The sequence below is a fragment of the Vicia villosa genome, linkage group LG5 (genome assembly GCF_029867415.1).
Source record: "Vicia villosa cultivar HV-30 ecotype Madison, WI linkage group LG5, Vvil1.0, whole genome shotgun sequence".
Taxonomy (NCBI): domain Eukaryota; kingdom Viridiplantae; phylum Streptophyta; class Magnoliopsida; order Fabales; family Fabaceae; genus Vicia; species Vicia villosa.
This window is the reverse complement of record NC_081184.1, coordinates 84180207-84204398: the sequence shown is the minus strand read 5'-3', so window position 1 is coordinate 84204398 and position 24192 is coordinate 84180207. Positions and strand designations below refer to the sequence as shown.

Sequence of the window (24192 nt, the reverse complement as noted above, 5' to 3'; positions counted from 1 at the left end):
GGAAATGAATTTTTGATTAAAAAGAGAGACAGACAGACTGACTATTTTTGGTATTTTGTTAGCTCGCTGAGATTCCTTGTGAACCTCATGCCTACATATCCCTAATGGAAGTCAGAGCTTAATGTAGTTCGGGGAACTAATTAGGGAAATTAATGATTTTTGGTGCCTTGCTTGAAGCTCAAGGTTGAAGCTTTAAATTAAATCTCTGTTTACAATAAAGAGACATGAAATCATCTTTACAGAGAGGTATTTCTACTATTCCACCACAAACATTTTTAAAGTGACAGAAAAGCTAAAAAAATGATGTTTCATTAAGAGGGGAGCCTACTTGGTTGATCAAGTATGACAGCCAAAATGCCTCCTAAAAGAAAGATTCTCAACCAAATTAGGGAACGGGTCGTACAAGTCTGGGTGTGTTGCCATAGCATGCCTTTCACGAGTCCTAAATGGGAGAATGTTTGAAATGATGATTTGTTTGAAATGATGATTATTTGAAATGATTGTTTGTTTGTGGTGAGATAGGAGAAATATCTACCTATGAAGATGAGCTATGTCTATCTACTGTTTGAAAGATTTGATTTTTTTTGAGCTGGCTTGAATGAGGCCCAAGCTTGAGGCTTTTGATTGATTTATTTTATTGACTCTGAGAGATAACTCCATTGGGGATGGATTTAAACTAAAGAGTTTTTGTGTTTTGTACAAAGCCCAGAATTGAGGCTGACTCTACTTGGAAAGTGTTTATTTGATGGATTTTATTTGGTGTTCTGTACAAAGCCCAGAATTGTGGCTGACTTTACTTAGGGAGACTCTATTTTGTGCCTTGTATGAAGCCCAAGGTTGTGGCTACTTTGGCTCAGGAAAACATTGTTTTCTTCCTTGTACAAAGCCCAAGGTTGTGGCTGACTGTTGAGGAAACTGAGTGTGGATGACTCTATGGGAAAAGATCCTAGAGGTTAGGAATCTTCGACACAGGAAATGTGGTTTATCTGCCTTGTAAAAAGCCCAAGGTTGTGGCTACTTGATGATGAAGGACTCACTGGGGAGACTCTATTATCTGCCTTGTACAAAGCCCAAAGTTGTGGCTGACTCTTAACTGGGGAAGTTATTATTTGATGCCTTGTATGAGGCCCAAGGTTGAGGCTGACTCTTTGAGGAGTTTTACTCTACTGGAGGATTTATTTATTAAGAGACTGGTTTTTTGGAAGCTAACCCTTTCCAGGGATTTTTAAAGGAGTGATTTTGGAGGCTAAACCTTTCCAGGGGTTTTTTAACTCTTTTTATTGACTGAGATTGGAGGCTGACCCTTTCCAGGGATTTATTAAAAATGAAGGAATGTGTGGAGGCTGACCCTTTCCAGGGATTTTATTTATGGCAGAAAAAATTATCTAATTGAGACTTCTTGTTTTAAAGCCCAAGATTAAGGCTGACTCTTGCTGAGGATAAGCAAATATGGATCCTAGACTCTGCTAAGAAAGATTGATGAAGATAAGGGTGACAGAGACTTTCCATGTCTCTCATTCCAAAAGGTGTGCTCAATATGAGATTGAGACAATCTTAGCTTGTTTAAAGTCTGGTTTAAAATGGAAGAAACTCACCAGGATAGGCTAAAGGGTAACTAAAGATTTGTTCCTATGTTTATAAGATACCTGATGGGTCCTTGTATACAAGCTCAAGAGGAAGCTGGAAATGCTTTTAAGAAGCCTGTGGGTCCTTGTACAAAGCCCAAGAGGAGGCTAATCGAGGGTCATCGAGGGTCCTTGTTATAGCACAAGAGAAAGCTATGTGGTTTTGAACTTATTTTGGCTCTAAGCAAAAGGGTAAGAGGTTTCACCGAGAATAATTCCTCTTTGGGTGGATGTGTCCTATTTTTTGGATTCTAAGGTGATAACACGATTTTATATCGTATATTTAGCTTAAAATCCATAGATATTTATAGCATTTTCCATTTATTATGTTAATTTATTATGATATTACGCGTGTATTTGCTTTGTTTCAGGTTTTACACTTCAATTACGACTATTTGCGAAAAGGAAAGAAAATTGAGCTTAAATGACCAATATTTATGCCTAAAAGATGAAAAGGGGAGTGCTGAAGTGAAAGAAGGGTGCAATTAAGGACCCAAAGGCCCAAAGGAGACGAACCAGCCCACAAAGGAACAAAGATGCGTAGCCCAAACTATACAAGCAAGTGGAGACGCACGTCTCCACGTTCTCTATGCCACGTCAGCAAAAGGGAGACGCACGTCTCCATGCCCCTATTTTTCCTCCACTTGAGACGCACGTCTCAGGTCGTTCAAAGCACTTCCTAAAGAAGCGGAGACGCACGTCTCCAAGTCCCAGTCAGAAAAGCTCCCTCAATTCACGGATTCCAACTGCAAAGCCTCGCCTATAAATAGAGGCAGATACTTCACTTCAACCTGTCCGATTTCCTGCCAACGAAGTGCTGCCGAAATTGTACCGCGAACCGCTTTTCTTTATTCTGCTTTCAATTCAACCGTTTATTTTCTCACAACGATTTCTACACTGGAAATTGTTGTGAACGTTTCGTAGATCTAGCCTTACGTTAGATTTATTGTTTTATTTCCTTGTTTTTATTTTCTGCCATTTTAAATTCCGAAGAACGATCCAGCCAACCTGTGGTGGAAGTTCAGTACTTGAAGATCCAGTTACCATTTATTTAATTCAGGTTTTTATTTACCGCCTTATTTATATTTGTTTGCATGATATATTATATGCCATTTAATATGATTATTATTATGAACCGAACCGATTTATGCATGTTTAATCGTATTAATATGTCTGGCTAAATTACTAAAGGTGTCGGTATGTAAAGTAAGTTAACCGTAGGGATCCGAAATAAATTGGCTTTATTATGTTTTGTTAATTATCACTTATTTTTGGTTTATATGTCTAATTTAATTAGTAAGTCTTAAAACCAATAGAGCGAAAGTTTGAGGGGTTAGGACGGTCAAAGGTTAAAATCAATAGAGCGAAAGTTTGAGATCTTTAACCAGATAGTAGACATAGGACATTAGTTTTAAGGATGGCGAAAGCGTATTAAAACTAATTGGAACTTATTTATTTTCAAAAATTGTTTTTACACTCGAGCGGGATGGCGAAAGCGTACGTTAGGGTTATTAGCTTGCTCCGAGTCAACAGAGCGAAAGTTTGAGATTAGGAGATTTAAATAGATAACAACCTCGTAAAATAGGCATTTTATTAATTACGTTGTTTCCAAAAAGCTCTTCTAAAATCTAATGGGATGGCGAAAGCGTACATTAGGATTAGGATAGTAGTCTGAATCAACAGAGCGAAAGTTTGAGACGAGGATTTTTAATCAATGGAATTAGTAAAGATTTTTAATTTAATTATGCAAAAGCCAATGGACCTTCGGATTACCTTTAGTTAAACGAAATACATACTGATACCTGTCTTTTATTATTATTCTTTATTTTCTCACAATCACTTTCCCTTAGGAACAATCGAAATTTTAGTACTCCTAGCTTTACATAGTAACCTTAGATAACGGTAGATCGATTCATAGTCCCTGTGGATTCGATATCTTTTAAAACTACACGACACGACTGTGCACTTGCAGTTATCAGATTTATAGACACGTAAAGTCGCGATCAAGTTTTTGGCGCCGTTGCCGGGGACTATTTAAGTCGATATCGTAACTCACTGTTACACCGTAGAGACTAGGACAATTCTTCCCTTTCTTTCTGAACGATTGTATGCTAAATACTCGTTCACAAGGAGGAGATTTAATACAACGAATTAACGAGATCGAACGTTTCATTAACGTCAAACGACGAGCTCGCAATCTTCCCGAAGTAGCAGAAATTCCGATTAATCAGGAATTGATTTTTACTGATCAAATTAATCAAATCATCCCGAAGTTAGAGATGGCTGCTATTCGTCCTCTTAGAGACTATGCCGCTCCTTCGCGCGCTGAACCGCATTCGAGTATCGCACCACCTGCGATTGAGGCAAACAATTTCGAACTCAAACCTTCGTTGGTCCAAGCTGTTCAACAGAATCAATTCTCTGGAAGCCCTGTAGACGACCCCAATCTCCATTTATCCGTGTTCGTGCAATACGCCGACACTATCAAAGCCAACAACGTTAGTTCCGAAGCTATTCGATTACGCCTTTTCCCTTTCTCCTTGAGAGACAGAGCGAGAGCGTGGCTTCAATCCCTGCCTTCCAATTCCATAACTACGTGGGACGAATTGAAAAGAGTATTCTTAGCTAGATATTTTCCGCCTAGCAAAACTGCTATGCTTAGAGGTCAAATCAACGGATTTACCCAGAAAGATAACGAATCACTCTTCGAAGCTTGGGAACGTTACAAGGACATGCTTAGAATATGCCCTCATCATGGACTCGAACCATGGCTGATCATCCATACTTTCTATGGTGGTCTCTTATATAACACTAAAATGACTATAGATGCCGCTGCTGGCGGAGCATTAATGGACAAACCCCATGATGAAGCATACAAACTCATAGAGAACATGGCACAAAACCATTACCAATGGGGTGGAGAACGAGCCGCTCTAGAGAAAGCCCAAACCAAAGGAGGAATGTACGAAATAAGTGGTATAGACCGCGTTAACGCTAAATTAGACGCTTTAACTCAAAAGATCGAGAACTTAACCATCACTCCTTCAGCCACCGCTGCCGCTGTAACACCTAACTGCGAGATTTGTGGATTGACTGGACATGTAGTTGCTGAATGCCAACTCTTGACTGGAGTCCCATCTGATCAAGTAAACTATGCTCAAGGAAACCCTTATTCTAACACGTACAACCCTGGATGGAAAAACCACCCGAACTTTTCGTATAAGAACAACAATGCGTTGTACGCGCCTGGACAAGCACCTGCTGTACCACCTGGCTACCAAAAAGCGCCTGTAGCTGCTCAAAACACCCCTAGGAAGTCAAATCTAGAAATCATGATGGAGAACTTCATAGCTTCCCAACAACAAACCAATAAGGACTTCCTGAATCAAAACATCCACAATAGCGAGCAACTAAAACAACTATCGAACAAAGTAGATGCTTTAGCTACGCATAACAAAATGTTAGAAACCCAAATCTCACAAGTAGCTCAACAACAAGCACCTACTGCTGCCCCTGCTGGCACGTTTCCTGCTCAACCTCAACCCAATCCTAAAGGACATGCGAACGCGATAACACTACGAAGTGGAACGAATTACGATGGACCCATAGATCCTAGAACTCAAAACGTACCCATGTCACAACAAGAGCCAAAGGAAACCCAAAACAAAACAACTGACGAACAAACTGCTAAGACTGACGAGAACAATAACAAAGTGGAACCCGAAAAAGAGAAACCTTATGTTCCACCACCACCTTATAAGCCACCAATTCCTTACCCTCAGAGATTAGCTAAATCAAAAACCGAAGCGCAATTTAAAAGATTTGTAGAACTTCTGAAGCAATTAAATATAACCATACCGTTCACAGAAGCCATAACTGAGATGCCTTCGTACGCTAAGTTCTTAAAAGAAATCTTATCAAACAAAAAGAAACTCGAGGATAACGAAACTATAACGCTTACCGCTGAATGTAGCGCTATCATCCAAAATAACATGCCTCCAAAACTGAAAGACCCTGGTAGTTTCTCTATACCCTGCGTAATAGGAAAAACCATCATAGAGAAAGCCTTGTGCGACTTAGGAGCTAGTGTTAGTTTGATGCCTCTTTCGACCTGTAAGAAACTCAATCTAGGTGAGCTCAAAGCAACGAGAATGTCTCTTCAACTAGCTGACCGTTCAGTTAAATACCCTGTAGGAATGTTAGAGAATATCCCTGTTCGTGTAGGTCAATTCTACATCCCAACTGACTTCATCATTATGGATATCCAAGAAGATTCTAACATCCCGATCATATTAGGAAGACCATTTTTAGCAACCGCTGGTGCAATTATAGATGTAAAGCGAGGAAAGCTTACTTTCGAAGTAGGAGAAGAGAAAATAGAATTTATACTTTCCCAATTCCTAAAAGCACCTTCTATAATTGACACATGTTGTTCTGCTGACATAATCGACGAGTGTGTCAAGGAAATAAAATCCGAACCAAATAAGGAAACCGAGATCCTAAGAATTCCTATGCCGCCAATTCTTGAAGATGACAACTGGCGTGAGGAATATCAAGATAACCACCTGAGTGAATGCTTAGCCTTAACTCCCGATCCTATACCTGGACCTAAGAAACCTGCTTTAGAGCTGAAGACACTTCCTACCGATCTTAGATACGAATTTCTAGACGAAGAACTAAACCGACCAGTTATAGTGAACGCCAACTTAGGACGAACCGAGACTGAAAAATTACTTAATGTCCTAAGAAAATACCCTACCGCTTTAGGATATAACATATCAGATCTGAAAGGTATAAGCCCTTCTCTGTGTATGCACCGCATTATGCTCGAAGACGATAGTAAAACCTCTAGGGAACATCAAAGGAGAATAAATCCTATTATGAGCGACGTGGTTAAAAAGGAAATCCAAAAACTACTAGAAGCTGGAATAATATATCCTATATCCGATAGTAAATGGGTTAGCCCTGTTCACGTCATACCAAATAAAGGAGGAGTCACTGTAATCACTAATGCAAAAGGAGAATCTGTAGCACAACGTACCCAAACTGGATGGAGAATGTGCATTGACTATAGGAAGCTAAACAAAGCTACCCGAAAAGACCATTTCCCTTTACCTTTCATAGATCAAATGCTCGAACGCCTAGCTAAACACTCGCATTTTTGTTATCTGGATGGATACTCCGGATTTTTCCAAATTCCTATCCACCCTGACGACCAAGAGAAGACCACGTTTACCTGTCCTTATGGTACATTCGCTTATAGACGAATGCCTTTTGGACTCTGCAATGCACCCGCGACCTTCCAAAGATGCATGATGGCAATATTTGCCGACTTCCTAGATGGAATAATGGAGGTCTTTATGGACGACTTCTCTGTCTGTGGAGGAAGTTTTGAAACATGTTTAGAGAACCTCGAACTGGTACTTAAACGATGCGTAAGCGTAAACCTAGTCCTTAATTGGGAAAAATGTCATTTCATGGTTCGACAAGGAATTGTACTTGGACACATCGTATCCGATAGAGGAATCGAAGTTGATAAAGCAAAAATCGAAATTATCGAAAACCTTCAACCTCCCAAAACCGTTAGAGAAATAAGAAGTTTTCTGGGACACGCTGGTTTTTACCGACGCTTCATTAAGGATTTCTCTAAAATAACCAAACCCTTAACTGAACTACTTATGAAAGACGCCAAATTTATTTTCACCGACAAATGCACTGAAGCATTTCAAACGCTTAAACGAGCATTAATCTCTGCGCCAATTATGCAACCTCCCGACTAGAATGAGCCTTTTGAAATAATGTGTGACGCAAGTGATTATGCTGTAGGAGCCGTTCTAGGACAAAGAAAGGATAAGAAACTACATGTCATATATTATGCGAGTAGAACCCTAGACGAAGCTCAGATGAATTATGCCACGACAGAAAAAGAATTATTAGCTGTCGTATTTGCATTAGACAAATTCCGTTCTTACCTGGTAGGAGCCAAAATAATCATATACACTGACCACACCGCTATTAGGTACCTCCTAACCAAAAAGGACGCTAAGCCAAGACTTTTGAGATGGATCTTGTTACTGCAAGAATTCGACCTGGAAATTAAAGATAAAAAAGGCACTGAAAATTTGGTAGCAGATCACCTCTCTCGTTTGGAAAATTTAAAACCCGAAGAAGTACCAATTGACGACGATTTCCCTTACGAAAGACTCATCGCTCAATTAGAAGCAAATGAATTCGAACCATACCGTCCAAACTCTGAAACCAACAAATTAGCAGAAATAGCTTTAGCCCGATCTGACGCACCTTGGTATGCAGATTTCGTAAACTACCTAGCTGCTGGTGTGCTTCCTCCTGATCTAAGTTACCAACAGAAGAAGAAATTCTTCCATGACCTAAAACATTACTATTGGGACGACCCACTCTTGTTCAAAAGAGGCCCCGATGGAATCTTTAGGCGTTGTGTACCCGAAGAAGAAATAAGAAGCATAATTACACACTGCCATTCTGCACCGTGTGGAGGACACCATAGCACATCTAGAACCTGCGCCAAAATCCTTCAATCTGGACTCTTCTGGCCCAACCTGTGGAAAGACGTTTATTTTGCTGTACTAAGCTGTGATAGATGCCAACGAACTGGAAACATTTCAAGACGCGATGAAATGCCTCAAAAAGGCATTCTAGAAGTAGAAATATTTGACGTCTGGGGAATAGACTTCATGGGACCGTTTCCGTCGTCGTTTGGAAATCAATATATACTCGTAGCCGTCGATTACGTTTCAAAATGGATAGAAGCTTTTGCTTCTCCTACAAACGATACACGAGTAGTTATCAAACTTTTCAAAAACGTCATCTTTCCTAGGTTCGGTGTGCCAAGATTGGTAATTAGCGATGGTGGTTCCCATTTCATTTCAAGAATACTTGAGAAACTCCTTCGAAAATATGGAGTGAATCATCGAATAGCCACACCATACCATCCACAAACAAGCGGTCAAGTAGAAGTATCTAACCACGAAATAAAACAAATATTGGAGAAAACTGTTGCTATATCTAGGAAAGATTGGTCAACCAAGCTAAATGAAGCTTTATGGGCTTATAGAACAGCTTTCAAAACTCCAATAGGAACTACCCCATTCAAACTCGTTTATGGAAAATCATGCCACCTACCGGTAGAGTTAGAACATAAAGCCTATTGGGCCATTAAGAACTTAAACCTAAACTACACTGCCGCTGGTGAGAAACGACTTCTAGACATAAACGAATTAGAAGAACTTAGACAAGACGCTTACGAAAACGCCAAAATCTATAAAGAGCGAACGAAAAAATGGCACGACAAGCGTATATCTAGGAAAAATTTTAGCATAGGCGATAAAGTACTTTTATTTAATTCTAGACTAAAATTATTTCCTGGTAAGTTACGATCTAGATGGTCTGGCCCTTTCGAAATAACTAACATATTTCCGAGTGGAGCGATAGAAATCAAAGGAGAAACCGTCAAACCTTTTGTCGTAAATGGGCAACGTCTTAAGTATTACCATCATCTCGAATACGATGAAAACATCGAAGTTTTTAAACTTGACGAACTGCCCGCTCTTTCGAAAAAATAGTTTTCTATTTTAAAATCGTCGAGCTTACGACATTAAACAAAGCGCTTGGTGGGAGACAACCCACATTTATTTATTCTTTTTATTTTTATTTTATTTTTATTTTTAACCTTTAATTTTCATTTAACTATTCTATTTTAAATTATTCTAAATTTTAATTTTCTTATTTTTTTCATACATCTTATAATAATTATTATAATGATAGCTGCTATCTTAATTCGAGAAAATACTTCCTTTTTATAATTATAATTATTATTATAACTTGTTTTATTTAATTTTATTTTTAAAAATGAACACTAGCCTAGTTCTAACTTAATCTTAATATTTTCAACTTTTAGGTTTTTCATTTAACTACTAACTACGATGCAAGAAGTTGATAATATGGAAGTTGTGTTCCGTGGTAGAGGACAAGAAGCAAGATTTAACAAGCTGGCTGAAAGACACATGGAGTTGACTTGCTATCCTCACCAACCAACTATGGTGAAACTTGGTATCGAAGAAAGCATCCTACACCTGCTTAACCAAATTGGTTGGACTGGTTCTCACTTGTTCCGCAAGTTTAGCACTTACCGGAAACTCACTCTGGAATTCTTGAGCTCCCTGACCTATCTTCCAAACTGTGGACAAGGGCTGAGAAAAGGAGTTATTCTCTTTAGACTCTTTGGTATGGAGTTTAATTTCTGCATCCGAGATTTTGCTGAAATGTTAGAACTACCTCATGGACCTGATGCATACGCCAAAGTAGCTGAAGAAAATCTTCCATACTGGGAGTTGGAAAAATACTGGGGCAAGATCACTGGAAACGACAACCCTGAAGAGAATGAATTTCAATCTGAGAACATCCACAATCCTGTTTTCCGCTACTTTCACAAGATCCTTGCTCACTATATTTTTGGAAAGCCTGATAATGTCACTGAAGTTACTAGAGAAGAGTTATTCATCATGTTCTGCTCCTCTCAGAATCGCCCGGTCAATGCCATCGCATTCATGCTAACAAACTTCGAGCGCATCACGCAAGACGAAGTTTCACCCATTAGGATCGGCGGATTTGTCACTATGATTGCTAATGCTATAGGAATGAGAGTACCTTTGCTTAGATTGACACCTTATGGTACCCATACCTCTATGGACATCAATTTCTGCTTTAATCGAGGTATCATTGGTAACCTTGGACCTGATCGGTTTGAATTGCTCATTGATAACAAAGTTTGGTATCAGTTCACCTTACCGAATCCTAGGACGAGTGTGCACAACCCTGCCAACTGGCTTTACTATGGTCAGATTCCTGAGAGAGAGCCATCACCTGAAACTCCTCAAGCTTATGAACATTTTGATGAGGAAATGCCTGCATCTGAATCTGAACCTGAAACACCTCCTGGTTACTATGAACCTAATCCTGAAGATGAACCCATTCCTGATTATGAACCTCTTCCTGTTGATGAACTGACCGGTAAAATAGCAAGTGTACTATTTGTCTACCGATGTAGTAATAAGAGAGTAAATTCCCAAGTATCGAACTCGCGGACTACGTAGGAATTATATGTTTCAGAACTGTGCAATTGAATAAAAAGTCATCGGGGTATTTGGTTTTTATGTTTAATTTAAATAACAACTTATGCAAAACGAAAGAGTTAAAATAGTTTGATTCAATGAAAATATGGGGACACAAGTCAGGACTGATGTATGAATCGCTCTGCAATGAAATAATCACCACTTAACAGATTAACTTTAGAAATTATCAATACCGACACCAAACATTGATTTTCCCTAATTCCTTAGTGAAAACTTCTTGAGATTAAAACCCTCTTTCAATTCCTTAACAAGATAGTTTTACCTCAAGATTCTAAAAAGAACATAGCCCGGATAATTAGGTCGCTACACATTAATCCTTATTCCTAAGTGATTCATAGTTATAACGTAATGATTAAAAAAGCGTTGAGGTAGTTTTCCAACAAAACCTTAACTGTATATCATCACATATATTTTCCAATATAAAGAAGCAATAAGCACTTTTAATCATAAACTGAATTTCATAAAGATAATCCGCAAATTAACGGTAAATTATAGTCATTACATCACATGATTCAGGGACATCAATCCTAACAAGTTTAGAGTTTAGTTACTCATGGCAATTATCAAGATAACAATGATTAAAGATGAAGACATTACAATTGGTTGAATCGGAATTGATCTTCAATCGCGGATGCTCTTGAAGATTTCTTCGCTCCAAGCCCTAGTGCTCTCAATCTCTATTTTTACGTTCTCCGACCGTCAAAAAGTGCTTTTCTCTCTTCCAAACAGTGACTAAATACCTCACAGCAAATATTCTAATCCAAAAAGTCTATCCTGCCCTTCCTTGAGTGACCGAGTACATAAGTTAAAAATCAGAATTTTTTAGCGCACATGTCTGACACGGCCGTGTCATGGGACACGGGTGGCCGTGTCAGACCCCTGACTTGTTGCTTCCAAGCTTTTTCAATGTCTCCCTTCAGCCAGTGTGACACGGCCGTGTCACGTGACACGGGTGGCCGTGTCAGACCTCTGGCTTGCCAAAAATCACCTTTCCTTGACTTGAAATATGCCCTGTTCCTGTAATACTTAAACACTACCAGTACAAGATCAAAAGCAAGAGGAAAAACAATAAAAACTAGCAAATATCACACAACAAACTCAAACATAAAACTAAGCAAAAACTAATAATAACCAGACTAAAATGACTTAAAATACCACCGGATGAAATGTTTTTCCATTGATTAGAACATAGAAACAAGATGAAATTGGTGGCCGATCACAACCCCAAACTTAGCTCATTACTTGTCCTCAAGTGATGGACGAGAAAAACAAGCGGGCACCTATGAATCTTTCTTATTCTCCACAACACAACTGATGCTTCCACACTTGATAATTACTTCGTGTCAAAGTGTTCGATCCCCCTCCCCGAACTTTTCCGTTGTACTTCAATGCTGACACATTCTTTTACCTGCAAGCTCAATCACACTCTCACAACTTCTCTCAGGGTTAAGTGTTTCACTCGCTCATCAAAGCATACATATCAACTCTTTGTTTTGTAAACATTCTAACATAATTCCACAATATCAACAACACACACGTTTAGAGGGCTTAAGGGCTGTAACGGGGCTTAGGGAAGGTAGGATAAACAAAGAAAGAGGGTACTATGGTTTATGGATCGGTAATAACTAATTAGTCCGATATCATTTTGCACATTACATCGTGTTTGGGGTGTTTAGCGATTTTTCCGCTTTCCGGACTCTTAACTTCTTTACATGATGGCAAGTGTGTATTGAAATCATTTTTTTTTTCTTTTTTTTCTTTTTTTTCTATAACACATCTCTTTTTATGTGTTCTTTTTCTTTTTTTTTCTTTTCTTTTTCACACTTGCCTCATTCTTTTGTCACTGGACTTAGTTACCCCAAACTTAACTTTTACTATCGGACACGGACTTATAGTTAACACCGAAGATAAAGGAAACAAAAAGGGATTATGAATACGAAAAAGAAAAACATGGATGATGGTTTAAGATGGTTACAAAGGATGATAAACAACAAGGTTGGGTGCGAAAGGCTTAGGGTTAAAGAAAAATAAATGCCTCATCGTGTGTGATTGATGTGTGTACTATATGAAGAACAAATGCAAAATTAGAGCGATGATGTCATACCCGATGCTCTCTCATGATGAATTGAAGTGTTTGGCTTTATATATCCTCACAGGTTTGGCATTGCATACAGGTTCAAAAATGGTCTCCATCTTGTACAGCTTCTTGTCCGGTTCAGGTTGCTCTAGACTCCTTCACTCGGCACTATCAAGTTGTGTCTCGCATTTTTTTGTTTTTTTTTTTTTCAGTTGTGCCAACTTCCATAGGTGCCCTGAAAGCTAAATTAAGGTGCGTCTTCCTCCTTTATCACCTATATTCTCACAATTCTTTTCTTTGGAATTACACTCATCCTGGTTAACAAAAACTCAAAACACACAAAAACAAGAAAATAGACTAGAAATAACAAAAACAGAAATAAAATGAAAGAGAACTTTCCCCCCACACTTGGATATGACATTGTCCTCAATGGATACACAAGCATGAGGGAAAACTCACAGAGCTCACTGAGGCGGCGGTGGAGGATATGGAAATTGCAACATCATGCGTTGCATCATTTCCTGAATGTTATAAATGGCAGCCCCTTGTCGGGTCTGCTCCTCTCCTTGGCGAGTTTGCTCTAAGCCTTGCCTTAATAACTCCTCGCCCTGTCGGGTTTGTTCCGCCCTCAGGTATTCTATTTCAGCATGCATCCATCCCCAATTGTCCTGTGGCATTTGAGATGTTCCCTCATTAAATCCGCTAGGGGGTGGACCTGTTTGTTCAGGTTCTTCATGGTACTGCTGATCATCCTCTTCATCACCTGCATCCAAAAATTCCAATTCCATGTCACCTTCCCCCATAGGGGTGGTGCTAGTATACAACCAGTTAGTTCGATCATAAACAGATACACGGCTAGGATTTGGCAATTCTAAAATGTGAGCCCCATGAATCACTAAAGAGTAAGTCTGGGGCTGCACAGAGATCATACCTTGCTTAATTAAAGCCGCCATATCAATTTTTAAAGTACGTGGATTTACCTCTGGAAGGTTCCGCAGCTCAGCACCATAACCCAAACCGTCCGCTAAAGCGGTAATAATGCCACCAACAGAAATATCACCTGTTTTAGCCCTACTCACCTTCTTCAAATGATCTGCTATGAAGGCGGCCGCATTTGGCGGAGTTTGTTCAACCATACAGTATAAGAAATATAACTCCCGAATGGAAGCTACACCCGGGCTATCTCCTCTACCAAAGAGCGTGTATTCCAGAGCCTTCTGGGCATAGCGGAAGCACGGGTTTTGGATGCTCGTTGCTTTTGCCCCTTTAGGACAATACGACTCTCTACCTGTTATAGCTATCCAGAATGTTTCGGGGTTAAAAGAGTTTGGTGCTCGCCCCGCACCTGAACTTGGTATTCTTAATGCCTGCCCAAAATCATCCAAGCTCAACTCGTGATCAATGTCAAACATACGAAATGTGAGCGTCCCGTAATGCTCGGGCTCTAACCTGTTCGTTCTCAATTTCATCTCAAATTTAAGAGTGCTCAGAAATTCATATGTTAGTCGTTCAAACGTAGGAGCCTCAAACTGAATCAATCTTAATAAACCTAAAGCATGGAACATACGATGAATCTCAGTTCTTATGCCTAAACTTTCAGTAGTTACGTCGCAAACATACCTTGTCGGCAAAATCTTCCTACGAAGAAGAGCATGATACTTCTCTCTTTGAGTGTCCAACTGGAAAGTGATTCCATGGTTGTTCCCCTCTCTTCGCGCTCTTTGTGCGGGTCTTGATGTCCCAGCAGTATCCCTTTTTGGTACAGCTTTCCTTGGAGGCATCCTTGCAACCTACAAAAAATTCAAAAACGAAAACCTACGGTGAAAGCAAAAATAAATTAGGGATTAAGAATTGGGATGATGAGAGGATGAACTTTCGTGAAGACGGATTGCAAAAAGATGGAGATTTGGGTGAGAACTTGGAGGTTTTGTATGTGGGTTTTAATGGAGGCTAGGGTTGGAGATGAAGAAGATGAAGGAAGAGTGAGAAAGAAAGTGAAATATAGTAGAGAAAGAGGGTAAAATATGATGGGTAATTGGGTAGTTTAAGAGGTGAAACTTTAAAATTAATGGGGCCCACCAAATGCAAAACGAAATTTGAAGGAAAAATCTGCGTTCTTGCCTGACACGGCCGTGTCCCACGACACGGGTGCCCGTGTCAGGCCACTGGTTCTTGAAAATTTGGCTTTTTGGAAAAAAAATCTTTCAGGGCTTGTGACACGGCCGTGTCACATGACACGGGTGCCCGTGTCACAACTCTGTTTTTCCCAAATCCTACTTTTCCAACTCTCTTTCCCAGGGCCTGTGACACGGCCGTGTCACATGACACGGGTGCCCGTGTCACAGCTCTGTTTTTTCAGCATCAATCTTTATTTTAACCCTCTTCACCAGGGCTTGTGACACGGCCGTGTCACTTGACACGGGTGCCCGTGTCACACCCCTGGTTCTTCCAAAATTGAATTTTTCAACCCGCTTCTTGCTCCATGAAACTCCTTGCTTTTTTCTGGGTAATAAAGTAAAGAAAAACACATAAAATTGTTAAAAAAATCCCGTGGGTTGCCTCCCACGAAGCGCTTCGTTTAACGTCGCATGGCTCGACGGTTGTTCATTTTATCCTTCGAAACGAACAACTTCAATCCTTCCGCCTGGTTGACCTTGGTAATATGGTTTGAGCCGGTGCCCATTCACTTTGAAAATATCCCCATTTGCTTCATTTTTTATCTCTATAGCTCCATGAGGAAAAACTTTGTGAACCATAAACGGCCCCGACCACTTTGATTTCAACTTTCCTGGGAAAAGTCTGAGCCTTGAATTGTATAAGAGAACCAGTTGTCCTTCCCAGAACTCCTTATGCTGGATCTTCCCATCATGCCACCTTTTCGTTTTCTCTTTGTAGATCTTAGCATTCTCATAAGCTTGGTTGCGGAATTCTTCTAACTCATGAAGTTGAAGAAGCCTAGAACTTGCAGCTTTAGATAGATCCATATTGAGAAACTTTGATGCCCAGAAAGCCTTATGTTCTAACTCCAAAGGCAAATGACATGCTTTCCCATACACAAGTTGATATGGTGACATACCAATTGGTGTTTTGAAAGCGGTCCTGTATGCCCACAGTGCATCATCCAGCTTTATTGCCCAATCCTTCCGAGAGGAATTCACCGTCTTTTCAAGAATTTGTTTTAGTTGTCGATTCGAAACTTCAACCTGCCCACTAGTTTGAGGATGATACGCTGTGGCTATCTTGTGTTTCACATTGTATTTCTGGAGTAGTCGTTCCATAAGATGATTCAGGAAATGCGTTCCTTCATCACTTATTAGAGCTCTCGGTACTCCAAATCTAGCAAAAATGTTTTCTTTCAAGAACTTCACCACCACCTTAGCATCATTTGAAGGTAGAGCAACCGCTTCGACCCATTTGGATACATAATCCACCGCTACTAGAATATAATTCTTTCCAAATGAAGGTGGAAATGGTCCCATGAAGTCTATGCCCCAAACATCGAACAACTCTACTTCCAACATCGAGTTCTGAGGCATCTGGTTTCTTTTGGATATGTTTCCTGTCCTTTGGCACTTATCACAATGCCTCACAAACTCTTGAGCATTCTTAAACATAGTGGGCCAATATAGACCTGATTGTAGAATCTTCGCCGCTGTTCGATCACCACTGAAATGTCCCCCATAATCAGAAGCATGACATGCCTTCAACACTTCTTCCTGCTCAATTTCAGGTACACATCTTCTGATCAAACCATCGACTCCTCTTTTGTATAGGAACGGATCGTCCCATAGATAAAACCTGCAATCATGAACAAACTTTTTCCTTTGGTTAGAGTCAAAATCGTCAGGGATGATACCACCGACAATATAATTGGCATAATCTGCAAACCAAGGTACACCCGTCACTGCCAGGATGTGTTCGTCAGCGAACTCATCCTTGATCGGGCGTTTTTCTTCTGTCTCGTCTATTGGTGTCATTCGAGACAAGTGGTCAGCTACAGTGTTCTCACACCCCTTCTTATCTCGAATTTCAACATCAAACTCCTGAAGGAGTAAAATCCACCGCAAAAGTCTTGGCTTAGAGTCCTGTTTGGCAAAAAGATACTTCAAAGCAGAGTGGTCAGTATAAACAATGACTCTAGACCCCAACAGATATTGCCTGAATTTATCAAAGGCATAAACAACAGCTAACAACTCCTTCTCGGTAGTTGCATAATTTATCTGTGCAGGGTTCAAAACATGACTCGCATAATATATAACATGAAGTAGTTTCTCTCTTCGCTGTCCTAAAACCGCCCCTACAGCAATATCACTCGCGTCACACATGATCTCAAAAGGTAGAGACCAATCAGGGGCTACAACAATGGGTGCCGAGACTAATTTCTTCTTAATTGTCTCAAAAGCCACCGCACATTCAGCATCAAAAGTGAAATTTTTATTCTTAACCAAAAGAGTGGTTAAGGGTTTTGCAATTTTTGAAAAATCTCTTATGAACCTACGGTAAAATCCCGCATGTCCTAAGAAACTTCTGATACCTTTTTCATTCATCGGAGGCGGCAATTTTGAGATGACTTCAACTTTCGCTTGGTCCACTTCGATTCCTTTGTAGGAAATCTTGTGTCCAAGAACTATGCCTTCACGTACCATAAAATGGCATTTTTCCCAATTCAAGATCAAATTGGTCTGCTGACATCTTTCTAAAACAAGAGCAAGGTTAGTTAAGCAATTATCAAATGACTTACCAAAGACTGAGAAGTCATCCATGAAGACCTCCATGTGTTTTTCAAGCATATCATCAAAAATCACTTGCATGCATCTTTGAAAAGTGGCCGGAGCGTTACATAACCCGAATGGCATCCTTCTGTAGGCAAAAACACCAAAGGGACATGTAAACGCAGTCTTTTCTTGGTCTTCTGGTGCAACTGCAATCTGGTTGTATCCAGAGTATCCGTCTAGGAAGCAATAGTAATCATGTCCCGCCAACCTTTCCAACATTTGATCAATAAAAGGTAGCGGGAAGTGATCTTTTCGGGTTGCTAGATTCAGTCTCCTATAGTCAATGCATACTCTCCACCCTGTAACAGTCCTTGTAGGAATCAACTCATTCTTCTCATTTTTTATTACGCTTGTCCCTCCCTTCTTGGGCACAACATGAACCGGACTCACCCAAGCACTATCAGATATTGGGTAAATCATCCCAGCATCTAAGAGTTTAACAACTTCTTTTCTCACAACCTCTTTCATGGCTGGATTCAGACGCCTCTGAGGTTGGACCACTGGTTTGTGATCATCTTCCATGAGGATTTTGTGCATGCACATTGTAGGACTGATCCCTTTTAAATCTTCAATAGACCACCCCATGGCACTTTTATGTTTCTTTAACACTTCTACCAGCTTACGTTCCTGCACCCGTTCAATGTGTGAGTTTATGATGGCAGGACACCTACTTTCAGTATCAAGGAAAACATATTTTAAATTCTCCGGGAGTTGTTTCAATTCAGCACCCTTCTTAGGTTCCTCTTTTTTTTCTTCAACCAAAGGTTGTCTGAGATCCTCCCACCGGTTTTGTCTAGAACTTTTTACTATGGGACTTGTCTCCATCATAGCCACAACTCCCACTTCTTCTTCATCAACGGCTTCCTCTTTATTGCACACGGACGAGCTCAACACTCTTTCCAAAGGTAATTGTTGTAGCTGCAAAGAATTCTCATTAGTACAGATTTGATCAATTACCTCAATGTGTTGACTAGTTGCTATATCATCCTTGTACTTCATGGTGTTGCGTACATCAATTTTCAGCTCTTCATCATAAACTTTCAGAGTCATAGTGCCTTCTTCAATGTCTATCAAACATCGCCCTGTCTCTAAAAATGGCCTTCCTAGAATAATAGGGATCTCCTCATCTTCTGGCATCTCTAAAATTACAAAATCCACTGGGAACACAAATTTATCAATCTTCACCAGCACGTCTTCCACTATTCCATAAGGTCTTTTAACAGAATGGTCAGCAAACTGGAGTGTCATTCTTGTATCTTGTACATTACCTATCCCCAATCTCTTGTAGATAGATAAAGGCATAAGGCTCACACTTGCTCCCAAATCAATTAGAGCTTTCTTGAATGACCTATCCCCAATTGTACAAGGTATAGTTACGGAACCTCGATCTTTCTTCTTCACCGGAATCTTCATACCCTGCAAAATAGCACTACACGTTTCGGTTAGAATAATTGGGTCATGATCGATGGTTCTTTTCTTGGAGATGATGTCTTTCATAAATTTTGCATAAGTAGGCATTTGTTCTAATGCCTCCAAGAATGGGATATTAATCTCCAGCTTCTTGAACATCTCCAAGAATTTTTCAAAATTATTCTCATGTTGTCCTTTTTTCTTGTTCCTTACTGGAAAAGGGAGTTTTACTGCCGGCTTCTGTTTTTGTTCAACCACCTTCTCTTTCGGAGTCGGTTCCATCACCACCACTTCCTCAGCTTCTGGCTCATTTTCTCTTATCTCTAAGTCTACCTCCAACAATGGGTCCTCTTCCTCTTCATTATTTTCAACTACACCTTTCCCTTTACCGCTCCTAGTAACAATAGCACTTACATTATTATGATCTTTAGGATTGGTAACTATGGCACTTGGCAAAGCGCCCGGCTGTTGAGTGTTTGCTAGTTGCTGTGCTATTTGACTCATCTGAATTTCCAGATTTTTAATGGAAGAACCCGTATTCCGGAAATTACTCCTCGTTTCTTCCTGAAACTGAGAGCTTTGAGCTGCCATTTTTTCGATGGCAATCTCCCAATCTGCTTTCCTGGGAGCTTGTTGCTGAGGTTGTTGATAATGTTGTTGAGGAGGTCTATACTGCTGCTGCGACTGTTGACCTTGATATGGAAGCACCCCTTGTTTAGGAGCACTCCCTGATTGGTCCTTCCACGAAAAATTCGGATGATTTTTCCACCCCGGATTGTAGGTATTAGAGTAGGGGTTGTTTTGTTTCAAGAAGTTTATTTCCTCCACTTGTTGAGCTGTAGCAACACACTGAACAGTAAAATGAGGTCCTCCACAGATTTCACACCCTACCGGTTGACTTGCTTGAGCCGGTTGAACTTGTGCTACTGTTTTTTTTTCAAGCCCCATCTGTTTCAATCTCCGCTCAACTTCAGCAGCTACCTGATCTTCTATTTTCACAACTTGTGTTGACAGTTTCATATCCACAAATCCTTCAGGTTGACTAACACTACGGTCATATAACTCCAAGTGTTCATTTGCCGCAATAGCTTCTATGATTTTTTTAACACCAGTGGCTGTTGCAAAGTTGGATGAGCCACCAGCTGCTGTGTCAATCAACTGCTTAGTCTTCATTTTAAGACCATTCAGAAAATTCTGCATTTGTTCAGTGACATCCATGTTGTGAGTTGGGCATGCCACCAATAACCTTTTGAATCTCTTATACGCATCTCCGAGTGATTCTCCTTCCTTCTGCTTAAAGTTAACAATATCATATCTCTTACGAATATAAACAGCAGCCGGAAAATACTCATTGAGGAAGGTTGACTCCATTTGTTGCCATGTGGTAATACTCCCAGCAGGTAATGAGTAGAACCACTCTTCAGCGTCATCCGCTAATGTGAACGGAAACATAACCAACTTCTTTGCTTCTTCAGAGTGTCCTTCGATCTTTAGAGAAGTTGTCATGGTGAGAAACCTTTGTAAATGCTTATTAGCATCTTCATTTATCCTTCCCGAAAATGGTTTCTTCTCCAGCTGTCTAATAGTTGCTGGATGTAACTGAAAGTGAGCAACATCCACCGGTTGATTCACAATTGTCATCCGGCCAGCTGGTGCATTCGCTCCACCGTAATCACCTAACAGCCTTTCTACGGGAGCTGCCATTGTTTCTGCCTCCGAATCTGAATGCTCAGAATGAATGGAGAGGATTTCCTCGTTATCAGATTCAGAAGCTTCCAGATTTTCTTCCAACGCTTCCAGTCGTTCTTGCTTTACTTTTCGAAGTCTCGCTCGCAATGATCGTTCTGGCTCTGCGTCAAAAATAAATTCTGCTGAGGCCTTACCTCGCATACAAAGATTAGATGATTGTTAGTTATAAGCAAATGAAATAACAGAAAAATAATTTTAGTTGCAAAGCAACAAAAATTCAATTGAACAATTCTTAAACTTATAATTTGGCAGTCCCCGGCAACGGCGCCAAAAACTTGACCGGTAAAATAGCAAGTGTACTATTTGTCTACCGATGTAGTAATAAGACAGTAAATTCCCAAGTATCGAACTCGCGGACTGCGTAGGAATTATATGTTTCAGAACTGTGCAATTGAATAAAAAGTCATCGGGGTATTTGGTTTTTATGTTTAATTTAAATAACAACTTATGCAAAACGAAAGAGTTAAAATAGTTTGATTCAATGAAAATATGGGGACACAAGTCAGGACTGATGTATGAATCGCTCTGCAATGAAATAATCACCACTTAACAGATTAACTTTAGAAATTATCAATACCGACACCAAACATTGATTTTCCCTAATTCCTTAGTGAAAACTTCTTGAGATTAAAACCCTCTTTCAATTCCTTAACAAGATAGTTTTATCTCAAGATTCTAAAAAGAACATAGCCCGGATAATTAGGTCGCTACACATTAATCCTTATTCCTAAGTGATTCATAGTTATAACGTTATGATTAAAAAAGCGTTGAGGTAGTTTTCCAACAAAACCTTAACCGTATATCATCACATATATTTTCCAATATAAAGAAGCAATAAGCACTTTTAATCATAAACTGAATTTCATAAAGATAATCCGCAAATTAACGGTAAATTATAGTCATTACATCACATGATTCAGGGACATCAATCCTAACAAGTTTAGAGTTTAGTTACTCATGGCAATTATCAAGATAACAATGATTAAAGATGAAGACATTACAATTGGTTGAATCGGAATTGATCTTCAATCGCGGATGCTCTTGAAGATTTCTTCGCTCCAAGCCCTAGTGCTCTCAATCTCTATTTTTACGTTCTCCGACCGTCAAAAAGTGCTTTTCTCTCTTCCAAACAGTGACTAAATACCTCACAGCAAATATTCTAATCCAAAAAGTCTATCCTGCCCTTCCTTGAGTGACCGAGTACATAAGTTAAAAATCAGAATTTTTTAGCGCACATGTCTGACACGGCCGTGTCATGGGACACGGGTGGCCGTGTCAGACCCCTGACTTGTTGCTTCCAAGCTTTTTCAATGTCTCCCTTCAGCCAGTGTGACACGGCCGTGTCACGTGACACGGGTGGCCGTGTCAGACCTCTGGCTTGCCAAAAATCACCTTTCCTTGACTTGAAATATGCCCTGTTCCTGTAATACTTAAACACTACCAGTACAAGATCAAAAGCAAGAGGAAAAACAATAAAAACTAGCAAAGATCACACAACAAACTCAAACATAAAACTAAGCAAAAACTAATAATAACCAGACTAAAATGACTTAAAATACCACCGGATGAAATGTTTTTCCATTGATTAGAACATAGAAACAAAATGAAATTGGTGGCCGATCATGAACCTATATCTGAGTATGAGCCTGAAACTCGTTCTGAAGATTCCGTTGATGATTACACTGTTGATATGACTGATGTCGAGCTCGAGCAACAACAACCCGCTACATCTACCGCATCGGTGAATCAAAGAATGCCTAATCTGAATACGTACGAGCAAGCCATCACTGCGCTACAACGAGATGTACAACATGTGCGCAACGAGCTACACACCTTGCAAATGCAGTTCTTCGATTTTATCGACACCGTAAATGCTCAGTTCGACGAAGTTTTCAAACACATTCAGTCTAATGAGCACAACAATAGACGTGGCTAGATGTTACCGTATTAGACTATTAGATTTTATTTCTAGTTTTAGCAATTTCTATTCCTAGTTTAGATTTTCATTTTTCTGCACTTTTACTTTCTGCTTCTGTTAACACTCTGTACTGGTTTAATATTAAATGCAAAATTCTTTTGATTACTGCTACTGTGTTATATTACACTGCTATTGACTGCTATATATACTTGCCTGGTTATCATTTTTTGCTGTTAATAGTATTAAAATTCGACACTGTTCTGAACTGATGGACAATTTATGGTATCTGTCAGCACTGTCTGGTCACTTGCATGCGTGACCCACCTGCCTGCAACAGGAGACGCCCGTCTCCATCTGTGTGGGACCAGCTGACAAGAATCAGGGGACAGGAGACGCACGTCTCCATGCTCTGCCCCAGCAGATTGACTGCCTGAGACGCACGTCTCCCAAGGCCAGCAGTCTGCATTTGACCACGCAGACCATTTTTCTTTCCCTCTTGAATTTTGAATTTGAATTTCAAAATTCACTCTTCCTCATTCTTCCCCTATTTATTCCATTTAAACTCCATAAACCTCATTCATCCTCCATCATTCACCTCTTAAACGCCATTCATTCCCCACTTCTCTATTCTATTCAAACTTCAAACACCACCATTAATCCATTTTAATTCTCCATTAACCACACCATTTTCAAACCTCACTATAAAACCACACCACCACCACTCTTCTTCTTCACAACTTTCATACCATTCTCTATTTTTCTACACTACATTTCTATTTTTCATTTCCGTACTCACCATGCCTCCACGTTCATTAATCCGTAGTGAGCGTCCCGAGCGACCACCTCCCGACCTTTCAAACATTATCTTCCGAGATGATGACAATGATGCTCAACGAACAAAATATGTCGCCTTCTACGAACGTTCGGTTGTTCCCACAAAATTTGTGAACACCGAGTGTCTAGAAACTTTGGGTCTCATTGATGGTGTTACCCGTTTGCTCACTAAATCTAGCCTCCACCATCTTTGTACCGAACCCGTACCTACTTATGAGCCGCTCGTCTTAGAATTTTTGAGTTCTTTCAACTACGACACTCCCTCTAATCAACCACTCTCAACCGGTAGCATCCAATTTCGGATGTTCAACCGTGAATATGCTCTAGATCAAGATGTCGTAGCTTCATATTTGCATTTTAATCATGCACCAATTGCTCACCGCTCAATCTTTCAAGAACTCAATGGTCGATCTTGGGAGGAACTCGCTTTTGAATTTTGGTTCCATCTCACTGGAGAAAATCCTACCGGTTGGAGAGCTCTCCATGCTTCTCACATTCAAAACCCCGCTATACGTTATTTTCAACGTGTCTTGGGGCATACTATTTTTGCGCGATCTAACAACCACAAGGTAAACCAAAATGAATTATTTTTCCTTTACTGTGCGCTTAACAATATCCGTTTCAATGCCGCACC

At 40.0% G+C, this 24192-nt stretch overlaps 1 protein-coding gene and 1 non-coding gene across 2 annotated transcripts; one reads left to right on the top strand and one right to left on the bottom strand.

Moving 5' to 3' along the window:
• Nucleotides 1–4279: 4279 nt before the first annotated feature.
• Nucleotides 4280–4386, bottom strand: LOC131608335 (small nucleolar RNA R71). The gene has a single exon (XR_009285601.1). It is a non-coding gene; the product is annotated as a small nucleolar RNA R71 (small nucleolar RNA).
• Nucleotides 4387–5506: 1120 nt separating this feature from the next.
• Nucleotides 5507–6085, top strand: LOC131608270 (uncharacterized; the record flags this gene model as incomplete). The annotated part of the gene is made up of 1 exon (XM_058880179.1): nt 5507–6085. A coding segment is annotated over exon 1 (579 nt), but the record flags the coding sequence as incomplete, so codon positions are not given.
• Nucleotides 6086–24192: the final 18107 nt, after the last annotated feature.